Source organism: Cynara cardunculus, assembly GCF_001531365.2.
Source record: "Cynara cardunculus var. scolymus isolate 2C chromosome LG 5, CcrdV1, whole genome shotgun sequence".
Lineage (NCBI taxonomy): Eukaryota > Viridiplantae > Streptophyta > Magnoliopsida > Asterales > Asteraceae > Cynara > Cynara cardunculus.
The window spans coordinates 6,694,011-6,706,665 of record NC_037532.1 but is presented as its reverse complement, the minus strand read 5'-3'; the positions used below and the strand labels follow the sequence as shown (position 1 = coordinate 6,706,665).

At 33.8% G+C, this 12,655-nt stretch overlaps 1 protein-coding gene across 1 annotated transcript; it reads right to left on the bottom strand.

The window, feature by feature from the left end:
* Positions 1–5,460: 5,460 nt before the first annotated feature.
* Positions 5,461–7,635, bottom strand: LOC112512282 (homeobox-leucine zipper protein HAT14-like). The gene is made up of 4 exons (XM_025118162.1): positions 7,302–7,635; positions 6,812–7,212; positions 5,832–5,911; positions 5,461–5,728 (listed from the first exon to the last, which is right to left on the bottom strand). Exons 1-4 carry the CDS (start codon positions 7,633–7,635, stop codon positions 5,461–5,463), a joined length of 1,083 nt encoding a protein of 360 aa, XP_024973930.1.
* Between the last annotated feature and the right edge of the window lie 5,020 nt (positions 7,636–12,655).

Here is a 12,655-nt window from a genome sequence, read left to right as displayed (position 1 = left end):
GGTCCACGTCCACGGTGTAATGCTACTAATTAATAAAGGAGTTTCATCAACGGATTTTTCTGATGGATTTTCCGTCGAGAAATTGCCTACGTATTTTCGACAGATCAAAAAAAAGTTAAAAAAAAGTCAAGTTGTGGAAGATTTTTTTTATTTGTTTATTTATTATTTAAATAAATAAGCAAATCAGCAAATAAATTTAAAAAAAATAATTTCTATAAAAATTTGCGGAAGATTTTTTAATTATTTATTATTTAAAAGATCCGTCACAAATATTGTCTAATTCTTTTAAAAAAAAACAATTTACTTGATTAATCAAATATTTATGGCAGAATTTAATTAATTAAAAAATTATTAAAATATGTCGGAATTTGGTTACAAAATGTTTTTTTGTTGTTATTTAAAAAAAATATTCTGAAAAAAGAAACTAAAAGTTTCCGAATTTCCGACGAATTGAGGGATCCACCAAAATTCCGTCTAAAATGTTCAAAAAAATGTTTTTAGTTTTTTTCAAAGAACATTTTTTTAAGAAATTTTCGACGGATTAGGTTCCGTCAAAAATTTCTTAACAATTGTTTTTATTTATTTATTTATTTGTTATTTTTTTGTGGATTTGTGGAAGATATTCAATAATAAGTTGGACTTTATGGGTATTTTTTTTTTCATTTGCTATCTATAAAAGGTTTTTCATCAAAATGAATAAAATATACTTAATATATTAATAAAATTGTCATTTTTTCAAGTTTTTAATAAAATAATCAAATGGATCGCCCTCAGGGAGGATGTTGACCATAGAGGGCGATCCAAGCTTCTTTGACACAAAAAAAGTACATAAGAAATCTTTTAAATTGATTTTGAGGCCCATGTGTATCTGATTTAGGGGGACCAAAAATATGTTTTTTCTTAAATAGGGGGGATTGCCCCCCACCTACCCCAGGATCTTTCCCCGAGGGCGATCCGACCCCTATTTTTGTCTTCCGGTGCAACAAATATCACTATATATAGCTTGTGACCTCTCATTCATTTTCCTTCACACATCACTCATCACTTCTACTTTCATATCTTCTAAATTGACAAAGGAAAAAAGAAAAAGGTTTTCCTCACTTCTACTCTCACAACCCTTAACCCTTAAATACAATCTACCATCACAACCCTTAAACACAATCTATCATCACAACTCTTAACCCTTAACCCATAAACACAATCTATCATCACAACCCTTCACCCTTAAACACAAATATGAAATCACGTCAAAGTGATAATGTTTTCGTGTATGTTCAAAGTGGTGGTTAATTCCAGACGATAAATGGTGCCTTAGAGTGTATGTCGTTAGGATCCCCCATACGCGCACCAGACTTCGTTGTCGGCATTTGAGCCAGAATTTGCACCGAACCTCGAGTAGAGACAAAAGAAAAAGGTGGATGTTCTAGAAGACATGCTAAGCTTATAAGGTGTCGGACTTTGAAGCTACAATGGATTTGATATTTTACAATCAGCCTAACGCCACTCAATATCTTGAGTAAGTTTGTTACGCTAGATGAGCAAGATCGCACTTCCCTGGATTGCGTTACAATGCAATGACTTCCAAAAGTGCGGAGTCCGTCAACTCAGTAACCCGGTTTGTACGTTCCCTTTCGATAACAATGTTAGCTGAATTTTATCGAAGTACATTGCAACAATGATATTTTATACTCGAGATAATGTAGGTAAATGCAAGCATCCAAAACTATATGTATGATTATATAACATAGACTAATGTTATCATTTATTTACAGCTCAAATGATAAATGCAGCGACACCTTGGCGAAGGCAAAAATAGAAAAGAGAATCCATAGGAGTGCAAATTAGAGGGTATATCTCATTTGCGAGTTGTTGTTTGAACTTGATGACAAGTATAAGAATGGAAAGTGTGATTGGCATGCTAAGACTTGTACATGCATGCTTTATAGTCTTCTACAATTTTCGCTATATCCTTCACAAGTTTTTCCTTAACTCGAATCTCTTTCTACAATTGCTTTATAGTCTTCTTCTTCTCTTCAATCGCTTCCTCCATTTTACTCTGCCTCTTCATGTTTCTCCACCAATCATCATTAATCTCCTTGATCTCTGCTTCAGTTTTTTCTATGGATTTCCCTACATCATTTTATTTCAATTAGGCTTTTTTTTAACAACCTTTGATGTAATTTAATATACGGATTTGATTAATCCTAAAGGTTTTCAACCTTTCTTTGGCCCTTACATAATTTAGCCCCTCTCTCTCTCTCTCTCTATATATATATATATATATATATGTGTGTATAGTGTTCCATTGAGAACACAAGAATTTCCAAGATCATACATTAAATGAAAATATGTAAAATCTTATTAAATTATTTTTCAAAATAGCATTTGAAAAAGAGAAATAAACAATGTTGATACATCTTAATTTCTTACTTGAAAATTAGAGATGGCCAAATCGGCCCGGCCTGGGACCGTTGGAGGACCGGGACCGACAAAGGACCGGCCCGGGACCGGGACCGGTAAGGACTGGTTATGGGACCGAAAACGGGGACCGGTTGAGGTTTTTGGTAGTTTCGTGGGACCGGGACCGGGACCGGTTATGGGACCGACTATAGACCGGCCCGGCCCGGCCCGGGCCGAAAATTCAAGTAATTTTATAATAAAAGTATTTTTAAATAATTTTATAATGTATTTTTATAATAAAACGTAATTTTAATTATATTAAAACGTATTTTTAAAGTGTATTTAAGTGACCCAATTGTAAATTTTATAATGTATTAAAAATATATATCATTAAAAAAAATCAAAAAAATCTTATTTTTTAATGCAAGGACCGGTTAGGACCGATTGGGACCAGGACCGGGACCGACGGCCCATAACCGGTTATGAAGTACCTTGACCGGTCCTATCATTTTTTACCGGGGCCGGTTATGAGAAAGGTTAGGACCGATTGGGACTGGGACCGGCCCGACCCGGGACCCATTTTTGGCCGTCTATAGTTGAAATTACCCATGAACTAAAAATATAAAACAACTTAATTGTTGTTTGACTTATTGAAAAAGGAACTTTTATTATGTTTATAGCCCAGGCCTCAAAACCAATATTATGTCCTATTTGGGCCTTTCTCTGAATTGTATACCCCAATGGCCCAATATGAAGTCATATTTGGGCATTTCTGAACAAGAAAAATATTATAACCAAAAATAAAAGAAAAAGAAAAAAACTAGGGGTGTTCATCGTGTTGGAATAGGATTGTATAAATTGAATCGAACTAAAATTCAAAAATACTGGAACTGGAAACCAACAGATATGAACCCATAGTTTGACCGAAAACCGGAATGTGATCAAAACAAAAGCTTGGTTTTTCGTTTGATTTGAAAAACGGAAATCTAAAATGACAATGTTTCAATTTGAAAATTTTAATATTTTTTGGAAAAATCTTGAATCGAAAACCGAATTGAACATAAAGTTTTAGAACTTTCAGAAAGTTAATGGTTCAAATCTCACCAAAAAAATAAAAATTGTAACTATCCACTAGAGGTGCTCAAAATACCGACCAAACCAGCCAAGCCAACCCAAAAAATAACTTAAAAAACCTTAACCCAATGCAACCAACGCATAGTTTTGATGGTATGCACATACGCATACAAGTGATTATAGTTATTTCTTGGTTTTTATACACGTGTGCATGTTATGCACATGTGTTTATCAGACATATTGCTTAGAACTTACTTATACGCACATGTGCATCCAGACTAACAGTTACTACGGTATTTCTCAGTTTTTTACTTCTTTGTCGTTTTCCCCTTAACCTGACCCCACATATATAGGCCCTTCTTTTGCTAACCAAATAAATAGTACAAACTTTGTTAACCGAGGTACTTTCATCTTTTCCATATATTGGTATCACATTCCTCAATTATTTTATTCACTTAATTGTTTTACATATTAACTTTTTGGTTTCATCTATGAACTTGTTTAAACTTCCTGAATATCTCATTCAATTTCTAATTTCACCTATAAAGCTTGGTGAAAAGAAATTGGAACAAGCAAAGTTCATACATAATACAATATTATGGACTTTAAACAAAAATTATAGTTTTTCACGTACGACATTTAAACAAAAATCATTGTTCACCTATGAACTTTGGTAAAAAAAATCGAAAGAATCAAAATTTAAAAAAACACCACTATAAATTTTAAACAAAACCTTGTAATCAAACAAAAAAACAAATGCAAATATTCTTGAATAATAGGATTTATACGTTATAATATTATAAATAAATCATTGTCCTTATATAAAACACATAACGATTTTCCTATAGAAAATTCTGAATACGATGATGTTGTTTCCACTTGATATTTTATACAATAGTATGGATATTGTAAACTATAGTATTTATGTTGGGGGGGACCAATTGAGAACTATATAAATCATGAGAACCCTGAAAACCAATGTAATCATGTGAAATTTCATGTGACTTTTCAAATATGCTTTAAATTTAATGTAATAATTAACATATATTTATTTTGTAATGTGTTTGCTTCACATATATTGTGATTTGTGAATCTTTTTTGCATGTTTGTAAAATAAAAATACATGTTAAAAATTTCACATTGTAAAACAAATATATAGTAATCAATACTTTAAATACTATATGAAAAAAAGAAATCACGTGAAATAAGACCGTAAAAAGTTGAAGTTTTCACAGATCTCACAAATTTTAGAATTTCAAATAATTAAGTCCGATTTTTTTTTTATAATTAAAAGAAAGTGGAATTATAATGTTTGCGACTTTAAGGATTGGTCTTTTTGAGGAATTGAATGCATCAATAAATCTTTCACCACCCACCAAATGGTAGGTGAACAATCCATTTCATGGTAATTGATATCATCTACACTTCTAGAAATTTATAATCAAGATTATAACAAAATTGAATATTTTAATATTTTTTATTAACCTGAATATCCAACCTGCTATTCGAGTCGACTAATCCCAGAACGACCACCTGCTTTGCAGATAGCCCGTAGTCACCGCATTTGAACATCTATGGCCACAAGAAAATTTTTATTCCTCCTTTGATATTTATTATTAATAACAAAAAGCAAGAAAATTCATTTTCAAGATTGTTGCATTATATTGACTATATCAAATGGTCTAACATTTAGATTTGAAAACTCATGAAAAATAAAATAGATTAAAAAAAAATTGTCAAAAAAGAAAAAAAGAAGCTTTTTCTTTTATAGTATTAATTTCTTAGTCAAACCATAATAATATCTAATGAAGGAAACCAAAGAGCTCCCAAAACTAGAAATAAAGAAATCAACATATGGTCATAAAAGGCAAAATTATATATACATATGCATCAAGTTTGTGAATTGCTCTTTTCTGTGTTTTTCTTCTCAGTTGTTTAATTAGTCAAAATCCCATGAGCCAAAACAACATATTTTACGTGTTAGTGCTAGTGTCGGTGGCTGCCGGTGGTGGCTGGTTGTTGTGAGCGGGAAGTGGTGGCAGTCGTGGGGGCGGCAGTGGTGGTGGTGGCGACTCGTTCACAAGACGGGCACATGGTGAGAGTTGTGGCTGGCATTTGCATGTAGAATGGTTGAGAAGTCTTCAAGGCTCTTAGTTCTTGAAGCTCCTTTTGCAATCTTCGGTTTTCGTCGGTTAGAGTTTCGCAACATCGTTTTAAGTACTCGCAATCGACCTCGGTTTGCTTCAGCTTTGTCCTGTGATTATATCATCAAATTGAACACATTTAATTAATTATTTATTTATTTATTTTAACGTTTTATTAATAAAAAGAACAAAAAATTAATTATTAATTAATACCTCGCCCTTCTGTTTTGAAACCAGACTTCTACTTGTCGTGGACGCAGATTCAACTGCTTCGCCAAAGCCTGCTTTTGTTTCTACAAAACCAAGATAAATACAAAAAATCAGCCACGTATTCTTGTACACACAGTATATATAGATACATACATAGGTCAACTAATCCAACACTCAAAAACCATTTAATGGAAGCATTACATGACATGATGGCATGATGGCATGCAACATTCATCATGTCATGGTGTATAATTTATTTTCATTAAATATTTAGGATCTTATATATATATTCATATGTAGACACACACAAATGCAAGCTTGTCGGACTTATAGTATACATCCCATAACATATAATCAATGAAATAGTACAAACTTCACATATGGTGCTGAACAAAGTAGCACCGAATATTTACTCCTTTTCAAATCCACACCCGAATCATTTATTGCTAGTACTTGTATGTGTGAGATATATGATGGGTCTTTTGGTATTTGACCGATACGTTTATAAAGAGAGGGGCCATGGGTTTCTTGTGAAGTTTTAATGCACATAGATATGGATTATCAAGAAAGGAGGGTCCTCAGTTTTTATAAGGATTGGACACTTCGATCATAAAAAAGTAATGCGAAATATTAGGGATCTTGGGTTTGAACCAAATGGGTGCGACAAGAAGGTTCGTTTGGTTAAAATGGTTGGTGCTTACCAGAAGTCTTGAATTTAAGTCTTACATGGTAAGCTTAACCTGTAGTGTGCTATATGGTTGCATATATGAGTACTGACTTCAAGATTTACTCCTTTTTGGGTGGAAGGTTCTTATTTGTAAGAGATTCAAGAAACCCTTGAGTTTGAATGGTGGATATGCGAAGATCATCTTGGAATTTTCAGTTGTTTATGGTCAAACCCTAAGTTTTTCAAGAATTTGGAATAGTTTAAGATTTCATTTTTATGGTTCTACTCAGTAGAAGGATGGAGAGAGGAGACTTACAGGGTTGAGGGTGCTGTGTTCTTTGAAGCTATCTTCAAGAAAAGCAGATTGTTCTTTAGTGAGTCGAAGCTTTTTCCGGGTCAACCCGTTTTCATCTTCATCACTCATTCCACCTCCTCTTGAAGAAGCTCTTTGATCTCTTTCGGAGACATCTATTAACTCCAGGTTCACTGTTGCTAATTCCAAATCCCTTTTCCTCGAGGGGAATGATCTTCCACTGTTACTGCTCTTGAAAATGGAAGAGAAATCCATCTGAAACGACGATGTACCACTGTTACTGTTGTTTGGAGATGACTCATCGGCAACCCGTTCTTCACCGTTATCCTGATCAGATACGGCTGCCAACGGCTTTACATCCAACGCTTTTACCGGTTTAGTTTGTGAACCTGGGTCTGCTCTCACTGTAACAAAAGTAGGATCAGAAAACTAACGAACCAAAAACTGAAATTATATGGGTATAAAATTAGAAAAAAAAAAGGTGGGAATTTACGGTTTTTTGACAGCCACGGGAAGCACCGGTGAGAAGGCGGCGGTGGTGCAGATCGGAGAACAGGAGAGAAAGGAAGGAGATCAAGCTGCAGCGGTGGCGGTGGTGGCGGTGACGGATCCGATGAAGAAGAAGAACTGATTCTCTCGTCGGTTTTCCGATGCCCATCGTCATCCTTCTCTCTCCTCATATTCTTGAAGTGAAGATCCTCAAGATTTCTGGTTCCTAATCCCATGCAAAATCCCAAATCCTTCATCTTTTGTTGCTGAGATCTGTCATGATGATCCAACAATGAAAATGGTTTTGGCGTATCTCCCAAACTCAAAGCTAACTCCATTCTTTTTCTCTGTACTATCCCTCTCTAGAAAGATACTCTCTCTCTCTCTCTCTACCTCTCTCTCTCTAGAAAGAAAGAAAGCAAATCTGTAATGACATGGGAACTATCCAAGGACAAAAGGAGAGTTTATATAAATGGGGTTCTAGGGTACAGTATGTACGTATAGAATTAAACACTTTCTAGAGAGAGAGAAGGATGAGAGAGAGATTTTCTTGAAATTGTTATACTAATAATGTAATGAGAGTGTTTCAAGTTTAAACAAATGGAAAGTATAAACACACGGCCCAACAACAAAGACAAAGACAAAGACATTTCTTTTAATGGTGGTTTGTCTATTTCCTATTAGAGTATTTGTTTATATTGATTTTATTTTGCATTTTTTAAAGAATCTTTAATGGATTTGATTTAGGGTTGGAAAAGATTGACCAAAAACAAATCTGGGTTTGACAAACACACGTGAACTTCTTTATTAATTTCGCATGCCTACTTCTTGTGACTACAAACACTAAAGAGATGTAGTGTTTGGATACTTATTGTAGAGATCAAAGATTTGGTAAGAAAAGAACAAGCAAAGAGATCATCAACGACTCTTTCTTTTAAGGATTTAAAAAATATTTATAATAAAACCATTTAAATCAGCTTAGATCATGACGTTATCGAAACGGTTTAACTTTCGATTGAATTATATATGTTTTTGAAAAGCAACCAATCAAAACCGTTACCATTGAACCACCGATACAAGCAACAAGAACAAAAAGACATTTGTACAATAATATATGAAAATTAAAAAAAGGGTCGTTTTAGAAAGAAAGTGAATAAAGAGAACGATGCAAATGCAAATGATGGTGGAATAGTTCTTTATGCGTTAAAATAATGTTTTGGATACGTAAAGAATTTCATGCTGAATGATCATCCATTTTGTAGTTTTTTTTCACATAGTTGAACATTATACCTCTGGTTATTATCATCTAGATCAGTCATATGCATTGTTAATCTGAAGCATATCAATAACATGGACATCAATCATCTAATGATTGGTTGCAAGAACATATGCACTAATGGTTCAGTCATCTCGAGCCATAGTCGTGGTATGGACCCCCTAGCTATCAAGAAGCACTCTTTTTTATCGACGACGACCTATCAATCAAAGTCATAAAAAGCATTTTGTCTAAGTTTAGATCGATCAACGAGTTCTCTTTCACTATCATGGGGTCCAACTAGCTTATGGCTAGCATACCTATTACGTAGTCAACATGCTTAGTTGTGAAGAAAAATATCATCTTTTTTTGCTTTCGACCTTGCTATTGGTCAAATACATAAATGTAAATCGTCTAATTATGTTTTTGGATTTGACATATAATTCTATTATAAAATACCAGCCTTTTGGGAATGCAGGTATGTCAGATGAGCCTTATTCTTCATGTATCAGTTAGTAACCACGATCATAACCAAGTTTTTATCAGGATTCAAGTTATTTGAACTCCCATACCAACATTGTTTAATTTAATAAATCATCTTGTTAACAGATAATCCTATTAAATTTATATAATTATCATATAGTGAGAGTTGTAATGTATTATTACATTGAATATCATCAATCCATCTTGTTATTTAATTAAAAAAAATTGATTCAATCAAGTTTAAATGAAAGTGAACTTGAAAGATGATCCTTATAAAAAGATCAAACATAGTGTTTAATAAAAGATATATATTCACAAAATGAACAATCAATTTCAAAAAATAATTAAATACCTACATGTATTCTATATATATACATACATTATATATATATATATATACACACACATACATTCTATATATATTCTCTCTCTATATATATATATGTGTGTGTTTGTCTCTGTTATGTATGAATGTATGCATGTAAATAGCATTAATGGCCTACACCAAGCAACCCTGCGTAGCTTAGGCCCTTGAAGTGAAATGACTTGTGCAAATAAATGGCTTTTCCCCGTATCCCCCCCTGCCCGGCCTAACTAAACCTATTACCAAATCAAATCCATCAACACTTATAAATTACCTACAAAATTCAAAATTCAAATACTAATATATATTGTTCACTTAATCTTTATATATATATATATATATTTACACACACATATACGTACGTACATATATATAGTGTCATGCTTAAAGGAATACATTAAATAAATGAAAAATCGAAAAACCATAAAAACGAATGAAAAAGTATATATGAATATAGATGTCAAAATTAATGAAAGAAACCCGAGAAACATTTCATAACCGGGGATAAAATTGATGTGATTAAAGATGCATTTATAACTTTATTCTTAAATTAAAAAATATCTTACCCCTATTTTTTAAATGAAAAAAATACTAAATATAATCAAAATTTGAATGAAACAATTTTATCAAAAAACAATCATAATTTGACATCTATATTCATATACTTTTTCATCCGTTTTTTGGTCCCTATGGTTTACACGAATCACCGAAAGTGGTCATTAGGTTTCAATAACTATAATTAACATCCCTACTGTTTGCATTTTGCTTTGAAAGTAGTCCCCACGCCTAACCTCGTTAGCAAAGCAGCCGTTAAAGGCCCCATGTGCCCCTCACGTGAGAGGTAAGTTTGTCTTTTCCCTCTCATTTAATCGACTGTTGGTCTTTACTTCCAACTTTCAAGAAATCCTTTCTAATCATCCTGAGCTAAACATATGTACACCAAACTCCATTTATAAGCTTGCAATCAAACACTGAGCTTCAATCTTCACTCTTTGCTTGATAAAACTTTATCTTCATAACCGAACTTCACTTTCTTACCTACATGGTATCTCTTTCGTGGTTGCTTAGAAAGGGCGAAGGCGATGAGTTTTTCCCCGTTGTAGTTTATGGTATGTGTCCATGTTTTGAGGTGTTGTCTATATTTAACTTGGGTATATGTTTATGGTTTATTTTACACAAAGCATTATCCTACCATAATCACAATGAGGATAAACCATGGAGGTGTTTTCACAAAGTTTCCTGGAAGAAGATACATTAACGGTAAGCATAACTATGTTGATTTGAATGACAATGATAATTTTTCAGTCCATCAGGTGGATGCCATGATGTTAGCTTTAGAGTACAAAGAAGATGAGAAAATGTTGACTCCTGGTGGTGACTTGGATTTTGGGTTAGAAGCATTAGGGAATGATCATGATGTATTAAAGCTGATGAAGTATGTTCCTAGGTTAAAAATTCTAGATGTGTTTACAGAACATGGGAAAACATTTTTGGATACATACAACTCAATGCCAATTGGTAGAAAAATGATAAGAGAGGAAATTAATGAACTTGGGGGAAATAATGTTGATACAAGGAAGAAAATGGTTAGTAGGAGATGTAAGAAAAAGTTGTTTCTTGAATGGGGTGACACCAAAAGTGAGGTAAGTGAAGTTGTTAAAAAGGCAGATGTAGATGAAAACGGAGAGATGAAAGAGTTGACCCCTTATGTGGATCAACAGGGAATTGGTAAGGGGAAGGGAACTAATTTAAACAAAAGGTGGATGGACAAGAAATTGACATGGATAGGCCACTTGATGTAAATGAAAAGTTGTATGAACAGGGCAACAATATCGATATCCCATTTGTTTTGAATGAAATGTTTAACGAGCATGCCATTGATAATGCAAAAGGACTTGATAAAAGGAAGGGAATTAATAAGGGAAGGGAGTTGATTTATTTGCTTATGTTAATGAATGTGATCCCTTCTTTGCCATTGATAGTGACACACAACCTGAGATAGGCAAGGGAGAGAAAGAATTGCAGGGCAATGGCACACAACCTGAGATAGGCAAAGGAGTTGAAAAGGGTGAGGGCACAAATAAGAATGATGATAGTAAAGACATAGATTATCTTAATGAATGCAATATGTTAGAAGAACTTGATATTGGTATGGATGACTATGTTGATAGCAATGTAGAGTGGATGAGAACAGTTGACCAAGCAAGTCGGGATAATGACAATAAACATGGTAATATGGATGGTTATGTAGATTTTGTAGAATCTAATTATATTTCAAGTGGATATGACAATGACAGGGAAGGATCTGTTGGATCCAAAGTGAAGAAATCAAGTGAGGTGCAGACTGTTTTTTATACAGGGCAGACATTTGTAGAAAAGAACAAGTCATTAAACTAATCAAAAAGCATGCAGTTGAGACTAGAAGAGAGATAATTTTGGTAAAAAGATGACTTTATTCGTATTAGGAACATACGTAGGGGAACATTACCAGAGTTTAATAAAGTTGGATCCAGTGGGTCTGGTGGGACATTGAAAGGCAGAAAACCCAAGTTTATCAAGGGCAGTGGGCCTACTTGTCCATGGATTTTGCACATCTCAGCAAACAAAGACATAGAAACCTGGATAGTCAAAACCTATGTTAATACACAGAAGTGCCTCTAATGCAAGGAAATATTTATAGCCACGACACTTTTCTATCTCAAAAGATAACAGAGAATACACAGTCAATTCCCACTATTCCGATTTTGGTTCTTCAAACCTACTTGGAGCAGAAGTATGAAATTAATGTCTCAGTTATGAAAAAAATGAGGGCAAAAACCATGGCACATCAGAAGATTTAGGGTGATTATGAAGAATAGTTCCATGTTCTTAGAGATTACATATGTGAGTTGAAACGATGCAACCCAGGCACCTTAAGTTAAATGTTGAGTCTGAACCAAACCCATCTGCTACTACCAGAAAGTTCAAAAGGATCTATGTTGTTTGGGGCCGTTAAAGGAAGGGATTAAGGCTGGGAAAAGAGACTTATTGGGTCTGGATGGTACATTTATGAAGGGTCCTTTTCCAGGACAGATTTTGACAGTTGTGGGTATTGATCCTAATCGTGGCACATACCCACTTGCATATGGGATAGTAGAAGATGAGTCAATTGCTTCATGGAGCTGGTTATTGCAATATCTAGGAGTGGATCTTGATCTTTACACTAATTCCAACTTTACATTCATAAGTGATAGGCAAAAGGTTTGTTTCTAATCAC